At 39.8% G+C, this 22542-nt stretch overlaps 1 protein-coding gene across 1 annotated transcript in view; it reads right to left on the bottom strand.

Annotated features, from left to right (window-relative positions):
• The window catches only part of adarb2 (adenosine deaminase RNA specific B2 (inactive)), a 470621-nt gene extending 453294 nt beyond the window's left edge, over nt 1-17327 (bottom strand). Inside the window, exon 1 of the mRNA XM_061922410.1 lies at nt 16761-17327. Coding sequence (XP_061778394.1) covers nt 16761-16863 — 103 coding nt within the window. The 5' untranslated portion in view covers nt 16864-17327. The remainder of the gene's footprint in view (nt 1-16760) is intronic.
• Between the last annotated feature and the right edge of the window lie 5215 nt (nt 17328-22542).

Genomic DNA, 22542 nt, shown 5'->3' with positions numbered 1-22542 from the left:
CTATCAATCAATCATCAATGGTTACACATCTATCAACCAATCATCATTGGTTACACATCTATCAATCAATCATCAATGGTTACACATCTATCAATCAATCATCAATGGTTACACATCTATCAATCAATCATCAATGGTTACACATCTATCAATCAATCATCAATGGTTACAGATCTATCAACCAATCATCAATGGTTACACATCTATCAATCAATCATCAATGGTTACACATCTATCAATCAATCATCAATGGTTACACATCTATCAATCAATCATCAATGGTTACACATCTATCAATCAATCATCAATGGTTACACATCTATCAACCAATCATCAATGGTTACACATCTATCAATCAATCATCAATGGTCACACATCTATCAACCAATCATCAATGGTTACACATCTATCAATCAATCATCAATGGTCACACATCTATCAATCAATCATCAATGGTTACACATCTATCAATCAATCATCAATGGTTACACATCTATCAATCAATCATCAATGGTTACACATCTATCAACCAATCATCAATGGTTACACATCTATCAATCAATCATCAATGGTCACACATCTATCAACCAATCATCAATGGTTACACATCTATCAATCAATCATCAATGGTCACACATCTATCAATCAATCATCAATGGTTACACATCTATCAACCAATCGATAGCTACATGCTAGCATGAATGCTAGCTAAAGTGTTGCCTAATGGAATGTTGTGAAGCAAAGCAGCTAAAAGTAGCAACGTAAGTTGGACATAGTAGGTCTTTGCTAAAAGGACAGCCAGCACATGAGGACATGGAACATCTGTGAAGACCAAGTCCTCCAAGAAGACGTCCTTCATACAAGCACAGCTGATCTGTGGTACATCGAAGAGGCAATCACAATTACAGCCAGGATTCACCAACTGTACGACACAAACAAGAGCATCAAGTTGCAACTACCGGCTGGATGTAAACATACAAAAAGAGAGCATCAAGTTGCATCTACCAGCTGGATGTAAACATACAAAACAAGCGCATCAAGTTGCAACTACCGGCTGGATGTAAACATACAAAACAAGAGCATTAAGTTGCAACTACCGGCTGGATGTAAACATACAAAACAAGAGCATCAAGTTGCAACTACCGGCTGGATGTAAACATACAAAACAAGAGCATTAAGTTGCAACTACCGGCTGGATGTAAACATACAAAACAAGAGCATCAAGTTGCAACTACCGGTTGGATGTAAACATACAAAACAAGAGCATCAAGTTGCATCTTCCGGTTGCATGTAAACATACAAACAAGAGTATCAAGTTGCAACTACCGGCTGGATGTAAACATACAAAACAAGCGCATCAAGTTGCATCTACCAGCTGGATGTAAACATACAAAACAAGCGCATCAAGTTGCAACTACCGGCTGGATGTAAACATACAAAACAAGAGCATCAAGTTGCATCTACCAGCTGGATGTAAACATACAAAACAAGCGCATCAAGTTGCAACTACCGGCTGGATGTAAACATACAAAACAAGAGCATCAAGTTGCAACTACCGGCTGGATGTAAACATACAAAACAAGAGCATCAAGTTGCAACTACCGGCTGGATGTAAACATACAAAACAAGAGCATCAAGTTGCATCTTCCGGTTGGATGTAAACATACAAACAAGAGCATCAAGTTGCAACTACCGGCTGGATGTAAACATACAAAACAAGAGCATCAAGTTGCATCTACCAGCTGGATGTAAACATACAAAACAAGAGCATCAAGTTGCAACTACCGGCTGGATGTAAACATACAAAACAAGAGCATCAAGTTGCAAATACCGGCTGGATGTAAACATACAAAACAAGAGCATCAAGTTGCAACTACCGGCTGGATGTAAACATACAAAACAAGAGCATCAAGTTGCATCTTCCGGTTGGATGTAAACATACAAACAAGAGCATCAAGTTGCATCTTCCGGTTGGATGTAAACATACAAAACAAGCGCATCAAGTTGCAACTACCGGCTGGATGTAAACATACAAAACAAGAGCATCAAGTTGCAACTACCGGCTGGATGTAAACATACAAAACAAGCGCATCAAGTTGCATCTACCGGCTGGATGTAAACATACAAAACAAGAGCATCAAGTTGCAACTACCGGCTGGATGTAAACATACAAAACAAGAGCATCAAGTTGCAACTACCGGCTGGATGTAAACATACAAAACAAGAGCATCAAGTTTCATCTTCCGGTTGGATGTAAACATACAAACAAGAGCATCAAGTTGCATCTTCCGGTTGGATGTAAACATACAAAACAAGCGCATCAAGTTGCAACTACCGGCTGGATGTAAACATACAAAACAAGAGCATCAAGTTGCAACTACCGGCTGGATGTAAACATACAAAACAAGCGCATCAAGTTGCATCTACCGGCTGGATGTAAACATACAAAACAAGAGCATCAAGTTGCATCTTCCGGTTGGATGTAAACATATAAACAAAAGCATCAAGTTGCAAATACCGGCTGGATGTAGACATACAAAACAAGAGCATCAAGTTGCATCTTCCGGTTGGATGTAAACATACAAAACAAGAGCATCAAGTTGCATCTTCCGGTTGGATGTAAACATACAAAACAAGAGCATCAAGTTGCATCTACCAGTTGGATGTAAACATACAAAACAAGAGCATCAAGTTGCAACAACCGGCTGGATGTAAACATACAAAAAAATAGCATCAAGTTGCAACAACCGGCTGGATGTAAACATACAAACAAGAGCATCAAGTTGCAACTACTGGTTGGATGTAAACATACAAAACAAGAGCATCAAGTTGCAACTGCCGGTTGGATGTAAACATACAAAACCAGAGCATCAAGTTGCATCTACCAGTTGGATGTAAACATACAAAACAAGAGCATCAAGTTGCATCTACCGGTTGGATGTAAACATACAAAACAAGAGCATCAAGTTGCAACTACTGGTTGGATGTAAACATACAAAACAAGAGCATCAAGTTGCATCTTCCGGTTGGATGTAAACATACAAACAAGAGCATCAAGTTGCAACTACCGGTTGGATGTAAACATACAAAACAAGAGCATCAAGTTGCATCTACCGGTTGGATGTAAACATACAAAACAAGAGCATCAAGTTGCAACTACCGGTTGGATGTAAACATACAAAACAAGAGCATCAAGTTGCATCTACCGGTTGGATGTAAACATACAAAACAAGAGCATCAAGTTGCATCTACCGGTTGGATGTAAACATACAAAACAAGAGCATCAAGTTGCAACTACTGGTTGAATGTAAACATACAAAACAAGAGCATCAAGTTGCAACAACCGGCTGGATGTAAACATACAAAACAAGAGCATCAAGTTGCAACAACCGGCTGGATGTAAACATACAAAACAATAGCATCAAGTTGCAACAACCGGCTGGATGTAAACATACACACAAGAGCATCAAGTTGCAACTGCCGGTTGGATGTAAACATACAAAACAAGAGCATCAAGTTGCATCTACCGGTTGGATGTAAACATACAAAACAAGAGCATCAAGTTGCATCTACCGGTTGGATGTAAACATACAAAACAAGAGCATCAAGTTGCAACTACCGGCTGGATGTAAACATACAAAACAAGAGCATCAAGTTGCATCTTCCGGCTGGATGTAAACATACAAACAAGAGCATCAAGTTGCAACTACCGGCTGGATGTAAACATACAAAACAAGAGCATCAAGTTGCATCTACCAGCTGGATGTAAACATACACAACAAGAGCATCAAGTTGCAACTACCGGCTGGATGTAAACATACAAAACAAGCGCATCAAGTTGCAACTACCGGCTGGATGTAAACATACAAAACAAGCGCATCAAGTTGCAACTACCGGCTGGATGTAAACATAAAAAACAAGAGCATCAAGTTGCATCTTCTGGTTGGATGTAAACATACAAACAAGAGCATCAAGTTGCAAATACCGGCTGGATGTAAACATACAAAACAAGAGCATCAAGTTGCATCTTCCGGTTGGATGTAAACATACAAAACAAGAGCATCAAGTTGCATCTTCCGGTTGGATGTAAACATACAAAACAAGAGCATCAAGTTGCATCTTCCGGTTGGATGTAAACATACAAAACAAGAGCATCAAGTTGCATCTTCCGGTTGGATGTAAACATACAAAACAAGAGCATCAAGTTGCAACTACTGGTTGGATGTAAACATACAAAACAAGAGCATCAAGTTGCATCTACCGGTTGGATGTAAACATACAAAACAAGAGCATCAAGTTGCATCTTCCGGTTGGATGTAAACATACAAACAAGAGCATCAAGTTAAAACTACTGGTTGGATGTAAACATACAAAACAAGAGCATCAAGTTGCATCTACCGGTTGGATGTAAACATACAAAACAAGAGCATCAAGTTGAAACTGCCGATTGGATGTAAACATACAAAACAAGAGCATCAAGTTGCATCTACCGGTTGGATGTAAACATACAAAACAAGAGCATCAAGTTGCAACTACCGGTTGGATGTAAACATACAAAACAAGAGCATCAAGTTGCAACTACTGGTTGGATGTAAACATACAAAACAAGAGCATCAAGTTGCATCTTCCGGTTGGATGTAAACATACAAACAAGAGCATGAAGTTGCAACTACCGGTTGGATGTAAACATACAAAACAAGAGCATCAAGTTGCATCTACCGGTTGGATGTAAACATACAAAACAAGAGCATCAAGTTGCATCTACCGTTTGGATGTAAACATACAAACAAGAGCATCAAGTTGCAACAACCGGCTGGATGTAAACATACAAAACAAGAGCATCAACTTGCAACTACAGTTTGGATGTAAACATACAAAACAATAGCATCAAGTTGCAACAACCGGCTGGATGTAAACATACAAACAAGAGCATCAAGTTGCAACTGCCGGTTGGATGTAAACATACAAAACAAGAGCATCAAGTTGCATCTACCGGTTGGATGTAAACATACAAAACAAGAGCATCAAGTTGCAACAACCGGTTGGATGTAAACATACAAAACAAGAGCATCAAGTTGCAACTACTGGTTGGATCTAAACATACAAAACAAGAGCATCAAGTTGCAACTACCGGTTGGATGTAAACATACAAAACAAGAGCATCAAGTTGCATCTACCGGTTGGATGTAAACATACAAAACAAGAGCATCAAGTTGCAACTGCCGGTTGGATGTAAACATACAAAACAAGAGCATCAAGTTGCATCTACCGGTTGGATGTAAACATACAAAACAAGAGCATCAAGTTGCATCTACCGGTTGGATGTAAACATACAAAACAAGAGCATCAAGTTGCAACTACTGGTTGGATGTAAACATACAAAACAAGAGCATCAAGTTGCAACAACCGGCTGGATGTAAACATACAAAACAATAGCATCAAGTTGCAACAACCGGCTGGATGTAAACATACAAACAAGAGCATCAAGTTGCAAATACCGGCTGGATGTAAACATACAAAACAAGAGCATCAAGTTGCATCTACCGGCTGGATGTAAACATACAAAACAAGAGCATCAAGTTGTAACAACCGGCTGGATGTAAACATACAAAACAAGAGCATCAAGTTGCAACAACCGGCTGGATGTAAACATACAAAACAAGAGCATCAAGTTGCAACAACCGTCTGGATGTAAACATACAAAACAAGAGCATCAAGTTGCATCTACCGGTTGGATGTAAACATACAAAACAAGAGCATCAAGTTGCAACTACCGGTTGGATGTAAACATACAAAACAAGAGCATCAAGATGCAACTACTGGTTGGATGTAAACATACAAAACAAGAGCATCAAGTTGCATCTTCCGGTTGGATGTAAACATACAAACAAGAGCATCAAGTTGCATCTTCCGGTTGGATGTAAACATACAAACAAGAGCATCAAGTTGCAACTACCGGTTGGATGTAAACATACAAAACAAGAGCATCAAGTTGCATCTACCGGTTGGATGTAAACATACAAAACAAGAGCATCAAGTTGCAACTGCCGGTTGGATGTAAACATACAAAACAAGAGCATCAAGTTGCAACTACCGGTTGGATGTAAACATACAAAACAAGAGCATCAAGTTGCATCTACCGGTTGGATGTAAACATACAAAACAAGAGCATCAAGTTGCATCTACCGGTTGGATGTAAACATACAAACAAGAGCATCAAGTTGCAAATACCGGCTGGATGTAAACATACAAAACAAGAGCATCAAGTTGCATCTACCGGCTGGATGTAAACATACAAAACAAGAGCATCAAGTTGCAACAACCGGCTGGATGTAAACATACAAAACAAGAGCATCAAGTTGCAACAACCGGCTGGATGTAAACATACAAAACAAGAGCATCAAGTTGCAACAACCGGCTGGATGTAAACATACAAAAAAAGAGCATCAAGTTGCAACAACCGTCTGGATGTAAACATACAAAACAAGAGCATCAAGTTGCATCTACCGGTTGGATGTAAACATACAAAACAAGACCATCAAGTTGCAACTACCGGTTGGATGTAAACATACAAAACAAGAGCATCAAGATGCAACTACTGGTTGGATGTAAACATACAAAACAAGAGCATCAAGTTGCATCTTCCGGTTGGATGTAAACATACAAACAAGAGCATCAAGTTGCAACTACCGGTTGGATGTAAACATACAAAACAAGAGCATCAAGTTGCATCTACCGGTTGGATGTAAACATACAAAACAAGAGCATCAAGTTGCAACTGCCGGTTGGATGTAAACATACAAAACAAGAGCATCAAGTTGCAACTACCGGTTGGATGTAAACATACAAAACAAGAGCATCAAGTTGCATCTACCGGTTGGATGTAAACATACAAAACAAGAGCATCAAGTTGCATCTACCGGTTGGATGTAAACATACAAACAAGAGCATCAAGTTGCAAATACCGGCTGGATGTAAACATACAAAACAAGAGCATCAAGTTGCACCTACCGGCTGGATGTAAACATACAAAACAAGAGCATCAAGTTGCAACAACCGGCTGGATGTAAACATACAAAACAAGAGCATCAAGTTGCATCTACCGGTTGGATGTAAACATACAAAACAAGAGCATCAAGTTGCAACTACCGGTTGGATGTAAACATACAAAACAAGAGCATCAAGATGCAACTACTGGTTGGATGTAAACATACAAAACAAGAGCATCAAGTTGCATCTTCCGGTTGGATGTAAACATACAAACAAGAGCATCAAGTTGCAACTACCGGTTGGATGTAAACATACAAAACAAGAGCATCAAGTTGCATCTACCGGTTGGATGTAAACATACAAAACAAGAGCATCAAGTTGCAACTGCCGGTTGGATGTAAACATACAAAACAAGAGCATCAAGTTGCAACTACCGGTTGGATGTAAACATACAAAACAAGAGCATCAAGTTGCATCTACCGGTTGGATGTAAACATACAAAACAAGAGCATCAAGTTGCATTTACCGGTTGGATGTAAACATACAAACAAGAGCATCAAGTTGCAAATACCGGCTGGATGTAAACATACAAAACAAGACCATCAAGTTGCACCTACCGGCTGGATGTAAACATACAAAACAAGAGCATCAAGTTGCAACAACCGGCTGGATGTAAACATACAAAACAAGAGCATCAAGTTGCAACAACCGGCTGGATGTAAACATACAAAACAAGAGCATCAAGTTGCAACAACCGGCTGGATGTAAACATACAAAACAAGAGCATCAAGTTGCAACAACCGTCTGGATGTAAACATACAAAACAAGAGCATCAAGTTGCATCTACCGGTTGGATGTAAACATACAAAACAAGAGCATCAAGTTGCAACTACCGGTTGGATGTAAACATACAAAACAAGAGCATCAAGATGCAACTACTGGTTGGATGTAAACATACAAAACAAGAGCATCAAGTTGCATCTTCCGGTTGGATGTAAACATACAAACAAGAGCATCAAGTTGCAACTACCGGTTGGATGTAAACATACAAAACAAGAGCATCAAGTTGCATCTACCGGTTGGATGTAAACATACAAAACAAGAGCATCAAGTTGCAACTGCCGGTTGGATGTAAACATACAAAACAAGAGCATCAAGTTGCAACTACCGGTTGGATGTAAACATACAAAACAAGAGCATCAAGTTGCATCTACCGGTTGGATGTAAACATACAAAACAAGAGCATCAAGTTGCATCTACCGGTTGGATGTAAACATACAAACAAGAGCATCAAGTTGCAAATACCGGCTGGATGTAAACATACAAAACAAGAGCATCAAGTTGCACCTACCGGCTGGATGTAAACATACAAAACAAGAGCATCAAGTTGCAACAACCGGCTGGATGTAAACATACAAAACAAGAGCATCAAGTTGCAACAACCGGCTGGATGTAAACATACAAAACAAGAGCATCAAGTTGCAACAACCGGCTGGATGTAAACATACAAAACAAGAGCATCAAGTTGCAACAACCGGCTGGATGTAAACATACAAAGCCCAAAAGCAGGGAGGTTGTCACCTTGTGTAAATGCTAAATAAAAAGAGATGACAAGAAATCCTTTTCAACTTATATTCAATTGAATAGACTGCAAAGACAAGATATTTCATCTTCAAACTGGAATTTGATGCCTGCGACATGTTTCAAAAAAGCTGGCACAAGTGGTAAAAAAGAGTGAGAAAGTTGAGGAATGCTCATCAAAGACTTATTTGGAACATCCCACAGGTGAACAGGCTAATTGGGTACAGGTGGGTGCCATGATTGGCTATAAAAGCAGCTTCCATGAAATGCTCACTCATTCACAAACAATTGTGATTGTTGTAGGGTGAAAGTGTGGTAGTCAGCATGTGTGATGGTATGGGGGTGTATTAGTGATTGTTGTAGGGTGAAAGTGTTGTAGTCAGCATGTGTGATGGTATGGGGGTGTATTAGTGATTGTTGTAGGGTGAAAGTGTATTAGTGATTGTTGTAGTCAGCATGTGTGATGGTATGGGGGTGTATTAGTGATTGTTGTAGGGTGAAAGTGTGGTAGTATGGGGGTGTATTAGTGATTGTTGTAGGGTGAAAGTGTGGTAGTCAGCATGTGTGATGGTATGGGGGTGTATTAGTGATTGTTGTAGGGTGAAAGTGTTGTAGTCAGCATGTGTGATGGTATGGGGGTGTATTAGTGATTGTTGTAGGGTGAAAGTGTATTAGTGATTGTTGTAGTCAGCATGTGTGATGGTATGGGGGTGTATTAGTGATTGTTGTAGGGTGAAAGTGTTGTAGTCAGCATGTGTGATGGTATGGGGGTGTATTAGTGATTGTTGTAGGGTGAAAGTGTATTAGTGATTGTTGTAGTCAGCATGTGTGATGGTATGGGGGTGTATTAGTGATTGTTGTAGGGTGAAAGTGTGGTAGTATGGGGGTGTATTAGTGATTGTTGTAGGGTGAAAGTGTGGTAGTCAGCATGTGTGATGGTATGGGGGTGTATTAGTGATTGTTGTAGGGTGAAAGTGTTGTAGTCAGCATGTGTGATGGTATGGGGGTGTATTAGTGATTGTTGTAGGGTGAAAGTGTATTAGTGATTGTTGTAGTCAGCATGTGTGATGGTATGGGGGTGTATTAGTGATTGTTGTAGGGTGAAAGTGTTGTAGTCAGCATGTGTGATGGTATGGGGGTGTATTAGTGATTGTTGTAGGGTGAAAGTGTATTAGTGATTGTTGTAGTCAGCATGTGTGATGGTATGGGGGTGTATTAGTGATTGTTGTAGGGTGAAAGTGTGGTAGTATGGGGGTGTATTAGTGATTGTTGTAGGGTGAAAGTGTGGTAGTCAGCATGTGTGATGGTATGGGGGTGTATTAGTGATTGTTGTAGGGTGAAAGTGTTGTAGTCAGCATGTGTGATGGTATGGGGGTGTATTAGTGATTGTTGTAGGGTGAAAGTGTGGTAGCCTGCATGTGTGATGGTATGGGGGTGTATTAGTGATTGTTGTAGGGTGAAAGTGTTGTAGTCAGCATGTGTGATGGTATGGGGGTGTATTAGTGATTGTTGGAGGGTGAAAGTGTTGTAGTCAGCATGTGTGATGGTATGGGGGTGTATTAGTGATTGTTGTAGGGTGAAAGTGTTGTAGGCAGCATGTGTGATGGTATGGGGGTGTATTAGTGATTGTTGTAGGGTGAAAGTGTTGTAGGCAGCATGTGTGATGGTATGGGGGTGTATTAGTGATTGTTGTAGGGTGAAAGTGTGGTAGTCAGCATGTGTGATGGTATGGGGGTGTATTAGTGATTGTTGTAGGGTGAAAGTGTTGTAGTCAGCATGTGTGATGGTATGGGGGTGTATTAGTGATTGTTGTAGAGTGAAAGTGTGGTAGTCAGCATGTGTGATGGTATGGGGGTGTATTAGTGATTGTTGTAGGGTGAAAGTGTTGTAGTCAGCATGTGTGATGGTATGGGGGTGTATTAGTGATTGTTGTAGGGTGAAAGTGTGGTAGTCAGCATGTGTGATGGTATGGGGGTGTATTAGTGATTGTTGTAGGGTGAACGTGTGGTAGTCAGCATGTGTGATGGTATGGGGGTGTATTAGTGATTGTTGTAGGGTGAAAGTGTGGTAGTCAGCATGTGTGATGGTATGGGGGTGTATTAGTGATTGTTGTAGGGTGAAAGTGTTGTAGTCAGCATGTGTGATGGTATGGGGGTGTATTAGTGATTGTTGTAGGGTGAAAGTGTGGTAGTCAGCATGTGTGATGGTATGGGGGTGTATTAGTGATTGTTGTAGGGTGAAAGTGTGGTAGTCAGCATGTGTGATGGTATGGGGGTGTATTAGTGATTGTTGTAGGGTGAAAGTGTGGTAGCCTGCATGTGTGATGGTATGGGGGTGTATTAGTGATTGTTGTAGGGTGAAAGTGTTGTAGTCAGCATGTGTGATGGTATGGGGGTGTATTAGTGATTGTTGTAGGGTGAAAGTGTGGTAGGCAGCATGTGTGATGGTATGGGGGTGTATTAGAAGCCAAGGCATGGCTAACTTACACATCTGTGAAGGCACCATTAATGCTGAAAGGTACATACAGCTTTTGGAGCAACATATGTTGTTATCATGGACGCCCCTGCTTATTTCAGCAAGACAATGCCAAGACAGGTGTTACAACAGTGTGGCTTCATAGTAAAAGAGTGCAGGTACTAGACTGGCCTGCCTGTACTCCAGACACATAAAATGTGTGCAGGCTAAAATATGAGGCAGGAGACTGTTGAACAACTTAAGATGTACATCAAGCAAGAATGGTTTATGTTTATGACAGTGTTTACTACATTGTCCATTAGGAACTACTAACTATGTTAAGTTGTTTATGACAGTGTTTACTACATTGTCCATTAGGAACTACTAACTATGTTAAGTTGTTTATGACAGTGTTTACTACATTGTCCATTAGGAACTACTATTTATGTTAAGTTGTTTATGACAGTGTTTACTACATTGTCCATTAGGAACTACTATTTATGTTAAGTTGTTTATGACAGTGTTTACTACATTGTCCATTAGGAACTACTAACTATGTTAAGTTGTTTATGACAGTGTTTACTACATTGTCCATTAGGAACTACTAGTTATGTTAAGTTGTTTATGACAGTGTTTACTACATTGTCCATTAGGAACTACTATTTATGTTAAGTTGTTTATGACAGTGTTTACTACATTGTCCATTAGGAACTACTAACTATGTTAAGTTGTTTATGACAGTGTTTACTACATTGTCCATTAGGAACTACTAACTATGTTAAGTTGTTTATGACAGTGTTTACTACATTGTCCATTAGGAACTACTAACTATGTTAAGTTGTTTATGACAGTGTTTACTACATTGTCCATTAGGAACTACTAACTATGTTAAGTTGTTTATGACAGTGTTTACTACATTGTCCATTAGGAACTACTAACTATGTTAAGTTGTTTATGACAGTGTTTACTACATTGTCCATTAGGAACTACTAACTATGTTAAGTTGTTTATGACAGTGTTTACTACATTGTCCATTAGGAACTACTAACTATGTTAAGTTGTTTATGACAGTGTTTACTACATTGTCCATTAGGAACTACTAACTATGTTAAGTTGTTTATGACAGTGTTTACTACATTGTCCATTAGGAACTACTAACTATGTTAAGTTGTTTATGACAGTGTTTACTACATTGTCCATTAGGAACTACTAACTATGTTAAGTTGTTTATGACAGTGTTTACTACATTGTCCATTAGGAACTACTAACTATGTTAAGTTGTTTATGACAGTGTTTACTACATTGTCCATTAGGAACTACTAACTATGTTAAGTTGTTTATGACAGTGTTTACTACATTGTCCATTAGGAACTACTAACTATGTTAAGTTGTTTATGACAGTGTTTACTACATTGTCCATTAGGAACTACTAACTATGTTAAGTTGTTTATGACAGTGTGTCCATTAGGAACTGTACTTAATTTGCAAGATTATTGCAAACTGCAGAGACTTGGAAAATGTGCACTTCATTCTTACTGTACTTACTGTCACCAAGTTGTAAACAGATCAATAAAACATATTCCTGTACAACATTCTGACCAGCAAATTGCTTTAGTACACAAATATTGTGTATGTTCTTCAACAAATGTTCTTCATGCAAGCTAATAACTTGTGATTATTGATGATTAATAACAAGTTTATACTGTCATTCATCTGATGAACAAATATTCACTTGACAGCCCTGATAAAAATATAAAAAATATAAATAATATCAATATATATATTTATATCTATATATATATATGTATATATATATATATATATGTATATATATATATATGTATATATATATATACATATATATATATATATATATATATATATATATAGATATATATATATAATATAAATTTAAATGATATAAATATAAATACATAAATAAATATATTTGAATTGTTTCTCAATGTCTTGTGATGTTTGGAAGTTTGAGAGCTCCACTTATCAATTATTGCAATCACCGAGTCATCTATTGATTATTTTGTTTGATAATTCAAGTACAGTAATTGGATTTAACACGTTTCGGGGAAATATATTAAATAATTGAGTAATCTATTGATTATTTTGTTATCTTTTTTAAGTACAGTAATTGGATGAAACACACTTTTATAATAACTAATGTTGTAATACTATAATAAAATAGTTGAAAACTAGAATGTTCTAACATTGAAAGTGAGGTTGTGTATGAAGAAGAAGAAGACAATCATCCACAACACCACAGCTCTCATGTACGCTCCTTTGTGTGTCTTATTTACTCTCAACTTCTAAACTTCTTTGGATTGAATTGTGTTAGTCACACAATTTCCGTAAAGGAGGCAACAGAATATAAAAGGAAGACTTTGAGTCATGGAATCATTTCATGAATTCATTGTTTGCCACACGAGCAGGGACCTGCTCATCTTCTTGTCCTCCATTTCTTTGCAGTTCTGTGTTTGCACGGGATCTTTTCCTGCGTATTTTACGTGCTTTTTAGTCCTTTTCCTGCGTATTCTACGTGCTTTTTAGTCCTTTTCCTGCGTATTCTACGTGCTTTTTAGTCCTTTTCTTGCCTATTCTAGGTCGTTTTTAGTCCTTTTCCTGCGTATTCTACATGCTTTTTAGTCCTTTTCCTGCGTATTCTACGTGCTTTTTAGTCCTTTTCCTGCGTATAGGTCGTTTTTAGTCCTTTTCCTGCATATTCTACGTACTTTTTAGTCTTTTTCCTGCATATTCTACAAGGTTTTTAGTCCTTTTCCTGCGTATTCTACAAGGTTTTTAGTCCTTTTCCTGCGTGTTCTACGAGGTTTTTAATTTTTTTCCTGCGTATTCTAGGTGGGCTTTAGTCCTTTTCCTGCGTATTCTACGAGGTTTTAGTCAATTTCCTGCGTATTGTAGGTGGTTTTTAGTCTTTTTCCTGCGTATTGTAGGTGGTTTTAGTCCTTGTGGAAAGACGGGCTTGGACCTGACTTTGTGATTGGGCGAGAGTGCGGGCTGAGCGAGCAGTGACCCTCCTCTTCCTCGGTGCTGCAGCTGGCCGGCAGGCAGAGTGTAAACAATAATTGCAACATGAATGATATTCTCCCGTCTTGTTCTTCCTCCTCCTCCTCGCCGTCTTCGCCTCCGGTTGACGATACGCTGATTTAGTGGCGCGTGGCCCTCGGGGGTTGCTGCGTGATAAGTCTGCTTGTAAAAGAATAATGTTGGACTATAAATCTCTGCGCCGTAGGTTTGGTTTGATAAAACACCAACATGTGGTCCATGTGGCGCAGAAGCAAAAAGGTGAAGTCACAGCTGGCGTGTTCCTCCGCTCCCAGACTGTCCTGCATGTCAGTCCAGTCTCTGATCACTAATCAGCTGTCAATCAGTCCTGTCTGACACCCACATTGAAAAAAGCATTTTGATTTTGCGTCGAGGAAGACTCAGGCGCTGGCTTTGACTTCGACGACATCACAGATGCACCTTTTGTCCAAAGTGAGGAATGAAAAGCTGCAGCAGCTCTCACACACACCTGGACTTGCAGCAAATTAAAAAGCAGTCCTCTTCTAATGTCCTGTTTGTCCCTTCACAGTTACACACCCAACATAACCTTTCTTGTTCTTACACACCCAACATAACCTTTCTTGTTGTTACACAGCGGACATAACGATTGTTGTTGTTACACACTAAACATAATGTTTGTTGTTGTTAAACACTGAACATAATGTTTCTTGTTGTTAAACACTGAACATAATGTTTCTTGTTGTTAAACACTGAACATAATGTTTGTTGTTGTTAAACACTGAACATAATGTTTGTTGTTGTCGTTAGACAGCGGACATAACGATTGTTGTTGTGCGGTGTGACCACCTTGAATAAAAAGAGGTTTTGTCCACATTTCTCTCGGCAGCGTCTCCCTTGTGAGGAGCCGGCGCCTACAGAGCAGACATGGACAAGGAGCAGACCTGAACGGAGTCCCGGGTCTCTGCAGGAAAGAGCGGTGCCGATGGATGAAGAAGAAGAAGAAGAAGAAAAAGAAGAAGAAGAAGAAGAAGAAGGAAGGCGGCGTGAAGGCCTGTCAGCTATTGTGTGAGATTCCTGCACAATGCTTAATGTTCCGGAACCAATTCTGTCATTTCCATTATGTAAATACATTTGCTACATTTTAATGTATCGTCTCCTTGTTCCAATTATTTGGGCTATTAAAAAGCGAGAGGTTATGGAAATGAGCTTGACGACATGTGCTAAGTGTTTATGAAAGCTGGTTACACATTCTGTTGCATTCTAGAACGTCAACACACTCCGAGGAGGACTTGCTCGTCTCTCCTTTTAAACATCAGAATACACATTAGGAGATAAATACTGGACTTAATATAAGGACTCCAAGCCCTTATATTAAGTCCTCTGTACTTCATATAATCATGATATTAAGTCCTCTTCTGTACTTAATATGCTGCTGGACTGTATTCACTTTCAAGTGGAATATTTATTTTAAAATCTGCAACATTCAGTGGCTAATAATAAATACTTTTTTTGCTGACTAAAATGACTTAATAGCACACCCACCCACGCACACACATACACACACATGTATATATATATATATATATATATATATATATATATATATATATATATATATACATACATATATTTTTTTTCATACACACTCACATGCATATATGTGTACACAGCATGTAAATATATATACATATAGACACACACATATACATACAGTACATATATATATATATATATATATATATATATATCTCGTCAGGTCAGGAAAATAAACAGAGGCTACATCATCCCTATAAGCCTTTCCATGCTTGTCAGGGGATTTTATTCTATACATATTTTATAATTTAAAAAAATATATATATATATATATATATACATACATATATATACATATATATATATACATTATATATATATATATATATATATATATATATATATATATATAACGAGCGGCTGGGCCGATATATTTTCTCGGCATGACCTCCAATCCTTTTCGGCGCAGCTGCTCTCATTTGATATTAACGACATGAATTAAAGTGTAGAGTCACTAATAACTCCTTGATTACATATAAATAATGTTTTAAACTCCCTAATGTGTCATTTCAACTTGAATGTAGATGTTTTTTTAAGTCATATTGAATAAATATAAATATTGATGTTGCCAGATGATGTCTTCAATTTAAACAATGTGACTAATTAATGTTATTTTCTGCCATTATTACTGATGGTAAAATAAAATGATGTTGGTAGTTTTCAATAAAAAAAAACATCAGCAGCACATTTAAAAAACATTAAAGTCACGTGCATGTGTTTTAATTTAGGATTTGAATTGTGTTAATTTGCCAAATGAAATTCGGATTGAAGTATTTTCCACGCGGACTTGCAACTAAATCGTGGATTAAAAAGTCAGGAACTGCATTCTTTTTAGAAAAAATCAAATACAAAAAATCAAAAAGGTGCTTTTTTTATGAGGAGATGTTTCATTTTTCAGTGAAATAAAATCCCTTTTACAAGTGTAATTATCAATAATAATAATTGAGAGAATAAAAGTGGTGGACAAAAGGCAAATAGAGAGGAATGGGCGCTTGTTTCAGCGCAACTTTCCCGCCAACAAAGACGCGCTCCGCTGCGCCGCCAAGGTGCGCGCGACCTTCGCGTGTCTGCCGCGTGGACGCCAGAAAAGTTGTTTGTTTTCTTACCTTTTTTCTTGCTTCTCCTCCGGCGTCTCCTCCGCACTTTGCCCTTCAGCTGCACGCTCGCAGCCTCCGACGCGCGGCTGTTGTTTGCCAGCACGGCCGCCATGCGCCTCTTTCCCGCGCCTTTTTCCCGCGGCTCCTGCGCGCCCTGGAACAACTTTCTGATCCTGACTGCGCCTCGCGAGGATGACGACGGCCGCCGTCCTCTCACGTCCTCTCACGTCCTCTCACGTCCTCAGCACGACGCGCACTTGGACTGTCCGTCACGTCACGTCACGTTGCTGCCGGCGCCGAGGGAGGAGAGCGCGGGCTTGAAGCTTGACGCCACGCCGCAGCTTCCGGGGCTGCGCGCACTTTGCAGGCGTCACACACTTTGGAGTCAGCGCGCACCACTTGTGACGTCAGGCAGGACTTGTGACGTCAGGCAGGACTTGTGACAACATGAATGACTTGTGACGTCATGCAGGACTTGTGACAACATGCAAGACTTGTGACGCCACGCAGGACTTGTTCTGTCACGCAGGACTTGTTCAGTCAGGCAGGACCTGTGACACCTGGCAGGACTTGTGACGCCACGCAGGACTTGTGACGTCATGCAGGACTTGTGACAACATGCAAGACTTGTGACGCCACGCAGGACTTGTGACGCCACGCAGGACTTGTTCTGTCACGCAGGACTTGTTCAGTCAGGCAGGACCTGTGACACCTGGCAGGACTTGTGACGCCACGCAGGACTTGTGACGCCAGGCAGTACTTGTGACAACATGCAGGACTTGTGACGCCACGCAGGACTTGTGCAGTCACGCAGGACTTGTGACAACACGCAGGACTTGTGACGCCAGGCAGGACTTGTGACAACATGCAGGACTTGTGACGCCACGCAGGACTTGTGCAGTCACGCAGGATTTGTGACAACACGCAGGACTTGTGACGCCAGGCAGGACTTGTGACAACATGCAGGACTTGTGCAGTCACGCAGGACTTGTGACAACATGCAGGACTTATGGCGCCAGGCAGGACTTGTGACAAGATGCAGGACTTGTGACGCCAGGCAGGACTTGTGACAACATGCAGGACTTATGGCGCCAGGCAGGACTTGTGACAAGATGCAGGACTTGTGACGCCAGGCAGGACTTGTGACAACATGCAGGACTTGTGACACCTGGTAGGACTTGTGACGCCACGCAGGACTTGTGACGCCACGCAGGACTTGTGACAACATGCAGGACTTGTGATTCCTGGCAGGACTTGTGACGCCAGACAGGACTTGTGACGCCACGCAGGACTTGTAACAACTGGCAGGACTTGTAACGACTGGCAGGACTTGTGACGCCAAGCAGGACTTGTAACGACTGGCAGGACTTGTGACGTCATGCAGGACTTGTGACAACATGCAGGACTTGTGACGCCAGGCAGGACTTGTAACGACTGGCAGGACTTGTGACGCCAAGCAGGACTTGTAACGACTGGCAGGACTTGTGACGTCATGCAGGACTTGTGACAACATGCAGGACTTGTGACGCCAGGCAGTACTTGTGACAACATGCAGGACTTGTGACACCTGGCAGGACTTGTGACGCCACGCAGGACTTGTGACAACATGCAGGACTTGTGACGTCATGCAGGACTTGTGACACCTGGCAGGACTTGTGACACCTGGCAGGACTTGTGACGCCACGCAGGACTTGTGACGCCAGGCAGGACTTGTGACAACATGCAGGACTTGTGACGTCATGCAGGACTTGTGACACCTGGCAGGACTTGTGACAACATGCAGGACTAGTGACGTCATGCAGGACTTGTGACACCTGGCAGGACTTGTGACGCCACGCAGGACTTGTGACGCCAGGCAGGACTTGTGACGCCAGGCAGGACTTGTGACAACATGCAGGACTTGTGACGCCAGGCAGGACTTGTGACAACATGCAGGACCTGTGACGTCATGCAGGACTTGTGACGCCACGCAGGACTTGTGACGCCACGCGGGACTTGTGACGCCACGCGGGACTTGTGATGTCATGCGGGACTTGTGACGCCACGCAGGACTTGTGACGCCACGCAGGACTTGTGACAACATGCAGGACTTGTGACAACATGCAGGACTTGTGACGCCAGGCAGGACTTGTGACAACATGCAGGGCTTGTGATGTCATGCAGGACTTGTGGCGCCACGCAGGACTTGTGACAACATGCAGGACTTGTGACAACATGCAGGACTTGTGACACCTGGCAGGACTTGTGACACCTGGCAGGACTTGTGACACCAAGCAGGACTTGTAACGACTGGCAGGACCTGTGACGCCATGCAGGACTTGTGACGTCATGTAGGACTTGTTATGCCGGACATCACAGCGACGCCCCTTTCTGCCTAAAGGTCGGAGGTCACCAGGTGAGGCAGTGTCCAGCGATATTGATGACTTAAGTTAATGATGACATAAGTTTAAGGTGACGTAAATTTATGGTGACGTAAGTAAACGATGATGTAAGTTTATGTGATGGCACAGTTTTATGATGATGTAAGTTAATGATGATGTAAGTTTATGGTGACGTAAGTTAATGATGACGTAAGTTTATGATGACGTAAGTTAATGATGACGTAAGTTAATGATGACGTAAGTCCATGGTGACATAAGTTTATGGTGACGTAAGTTTGTGGTGACGTAAGTTTATGATGACTTAAGTTAATGATGACGTAAGTTAATGATGACGTAAGTCCATGGTGACATAAGTTTATGATGACGTAAGTTAATGATGACGTAAGTTAATGATGACGTAAGTCCATGGTGACATAAGTTTATGGTGACGTAAGTTTATGGTGACGTAAGTTTATGGTGACGTAAGTTTATGGTGACGTAAGTTTATGGTGACATAAGTTTATGGTGACGTAAGTTAATGATGACGTAAGTTTAGGGTGACATAAGTTAATGATGACATAAGTTTATGGTGACATAAGTTTATGGTGACGTAAGTTAATGATGACGTAAGTTAATGGTGACATACGTTTATGATGATGTAAGTCCATGATGACATAAGTTAATGATGACATAAGTTTATGGTGACGTAAGTTTATGGTGACGTAAGTTTATGATGACATAAGTTAATGATGACAAGTTTATGGTGACGTAAGTTTATGGTGACGTAAGTTTATGATGACATAAGTTAATGATGACGTAAGTTTATGGTGACATAAGTTTATGGTGACGTAAGTTAATGATGACGTAAGTTTAGGGTGACATAAGTTAATGATGACAAGTTTATGGTGACATAAGTTTATGGTGACGTAAGTTAATGATGACGTAAGTTAATGGTGACATAAGTTTATGATGATGTAAGTCCATGATGACATAAGTTAATGATGACATAAGTTTATGGTGACGTAAGTTTATGGTGACGTAAGTTTATGATGACATAAGTTAATGATGACAAGTTTATGGTGACGTAAGTTTATGGTGACGTAAGTTTATGATGACATAAGTTAATGATGACGTAAGTTTATGGTGACATAAGTTTATGGTGACGTAAGTTAATGATGACGTAAGTTTAGGGTGACATAAGTTAATGATGACATAAGTTTATGGTGACATAAGTTTATGGTGACGTAAGTTAATGATGACGTAAGTTAATGGTGACATAAGTTTATGATGATGTAAGTCCATGATGACATAAGTTAATGATGACATAAGTTTATGGTGACGTAAGTTTATGATGACATAAGTTAATGATGACATAAGTTTATGGTGACGTAAGTTTATGGTGACGTAAGTTTATGATGACATAAGTTAATGATGACGTAAGTTTATGATGACGTAAGTTAATGATGACGTAAGTCCATGGTGACATAAGTTTATGGTGACGTAAGTTTATGGTGACGTAAGTTTATGGTGACGTAAGTTAATGATGACGTAAGTTAATGATGACGTAAGTCCATGGTGACGTAAGTCCATGGTGACATAAGTTTATGGTGACGTAAGTTTATGGTGACGTAAGTTTATGGTGACGTAAGTTAATGATGACATAAGTTTATGGTGACGTAAGTTAATGATGACGTAAGTCCATGATGACGTAAGTCCATGGTGACATAAGTTTATGGTGACGTAAGTTAATGATGACGTAAGTTAATGATGACGTAAGTTAATGATGACGTAAGTCCATGATGACATGAGTCCATGGTGACATAAGTTTATGGTGACGTAAGTTAATGATGACGTAAGTTAATGGTGACATAAGTTTATGATGATGTAAGTCCATGATGACATAAGTTAATGATGACATAAGTTTATGGTGACGTAAGTTTATGGTGACGTAAGTTTATGATGACATAAGTTAATGATGACAAGTTTATGGTGACGTAAGTTTATGGTGACGTAAGTTTATGATGACATAAGTTAATGATGACATAAGTTAATGATGACGTAAGTTTATGGTGACATAAGTTTATGGTGACGTAAGTTAATGATGACGTAAGTTTAGGGTGACATAAGTTAATGATGACATAAGTTTATGGTGACATAAGTTTATGGTGACGTAAGTTAATGATGACGTAAGTTAATGGTGACATAAGTTTATGATGATGTAAGTCCATGATGACATAAGTTAATGATGACATAAGTTTATGGTGACGTAAGTTTATGGTGACGTAAGTTTATGATGACATAAGTTAATGATGACATAAGTTTATGGTGACGTAAGTTTATGGTGACGTAAGTTTATGATGACATAAGTTAATGATGACGTAAGTTTATGATGACGTAAGTTAATGATGACGTAAGTCCATGGTGACATAAGTTTATGGTGACGTAAGTTTATGGTGACGTAAGATTATGGTGACGTAAGTTAATGATGACGTAAGTTAATGATGACGTAAGTCCATGGTGACATAAGTTTATGGTGACGTAAGTTTATGGTGACGTAAGTTTATGGTGACGTAAGTTAATGATGACGTAAGTCCATGGTGACATAAGTCCATGGTGACATAAGTTTATGGTGACGTAAGTTTATGGTGACGTAAGTTTATGGTGACGTAAGTTAATGATGACGTAAGTCCATGATGACGTAAGTCCATGGTGACATAAGTTTATGGTGACGTAAGTTAATGATGACGTAAGTTAATGATGACGTAAGTTAATGATGACGTAAGTTAATGATGACGTAAGTCCATGATGACATGAGTCCATGGTGACATAAGTTTATGGTGACGTAAGTTAATGACGTAAGTTAATGGTGACATAAGTTTATGAAGATGTAAGTCCATGATGACATAAGTTAATGATGACATAAGTTTATGGTGACGTAAGTTTATGGTGACGTAAGTTTATGGTGACGTAAGTTTATGATGACATAAGTTTATGGTGACGTAAGTCCATGATGACGTAAGTTATTGATGATGTGTATATGTATTTATAGCGGGCTTGCTTGGGAGTTATAAGATGGGCGTGGCTACCACTGTCATGTGACTACTTATCCATCCATCCATTTTCTAGCGCTTAGGTAGATTTTAAAAATGACGTCATTGTTGGTTTGGTAAAAGACAGCGTGCTTGATCACTAGTGAGATCATGTTATTATGTCCGCTTTTCTTGGTGAGATCAACTGAACTATTGTTTAAAATCCCTGTTTGCTGGCTGTTGTGTTTGTTGTGTTTGTTGTGTGTCCGCGTGTTTGTTGTGTTGGTTGTGTGTCCGCGTGTTTGTTGTGTTGGTTGTGTGTCCGCGTGTTTGTTGTGTTTGTTGTGTGTCCGCGTGTTTGTTGTGTTTGTTGTGTGTCCGCGTGTTTGTTGTGTTTGTTGT

The sequence above is a fragment of the Nerophis ophidion genome, linkage group LG15, assembly GCF_033978795.1.
Source record: "Nerophis ophidion isolate RoL-2023_Sa linkage group LG15, RoL_Noph_v1.0, whole genome shotgun sequence".
Taxonomy (NCBI): Eukaryota; Metazoa; Chordata; class Actinopteri; order Syngnathiformes; family Syngnathidae; genus Nerophis; species Nerophis ophidion.
This window is presented reverse-complemented; position numbering and strand designations above follow the sequence as displayed.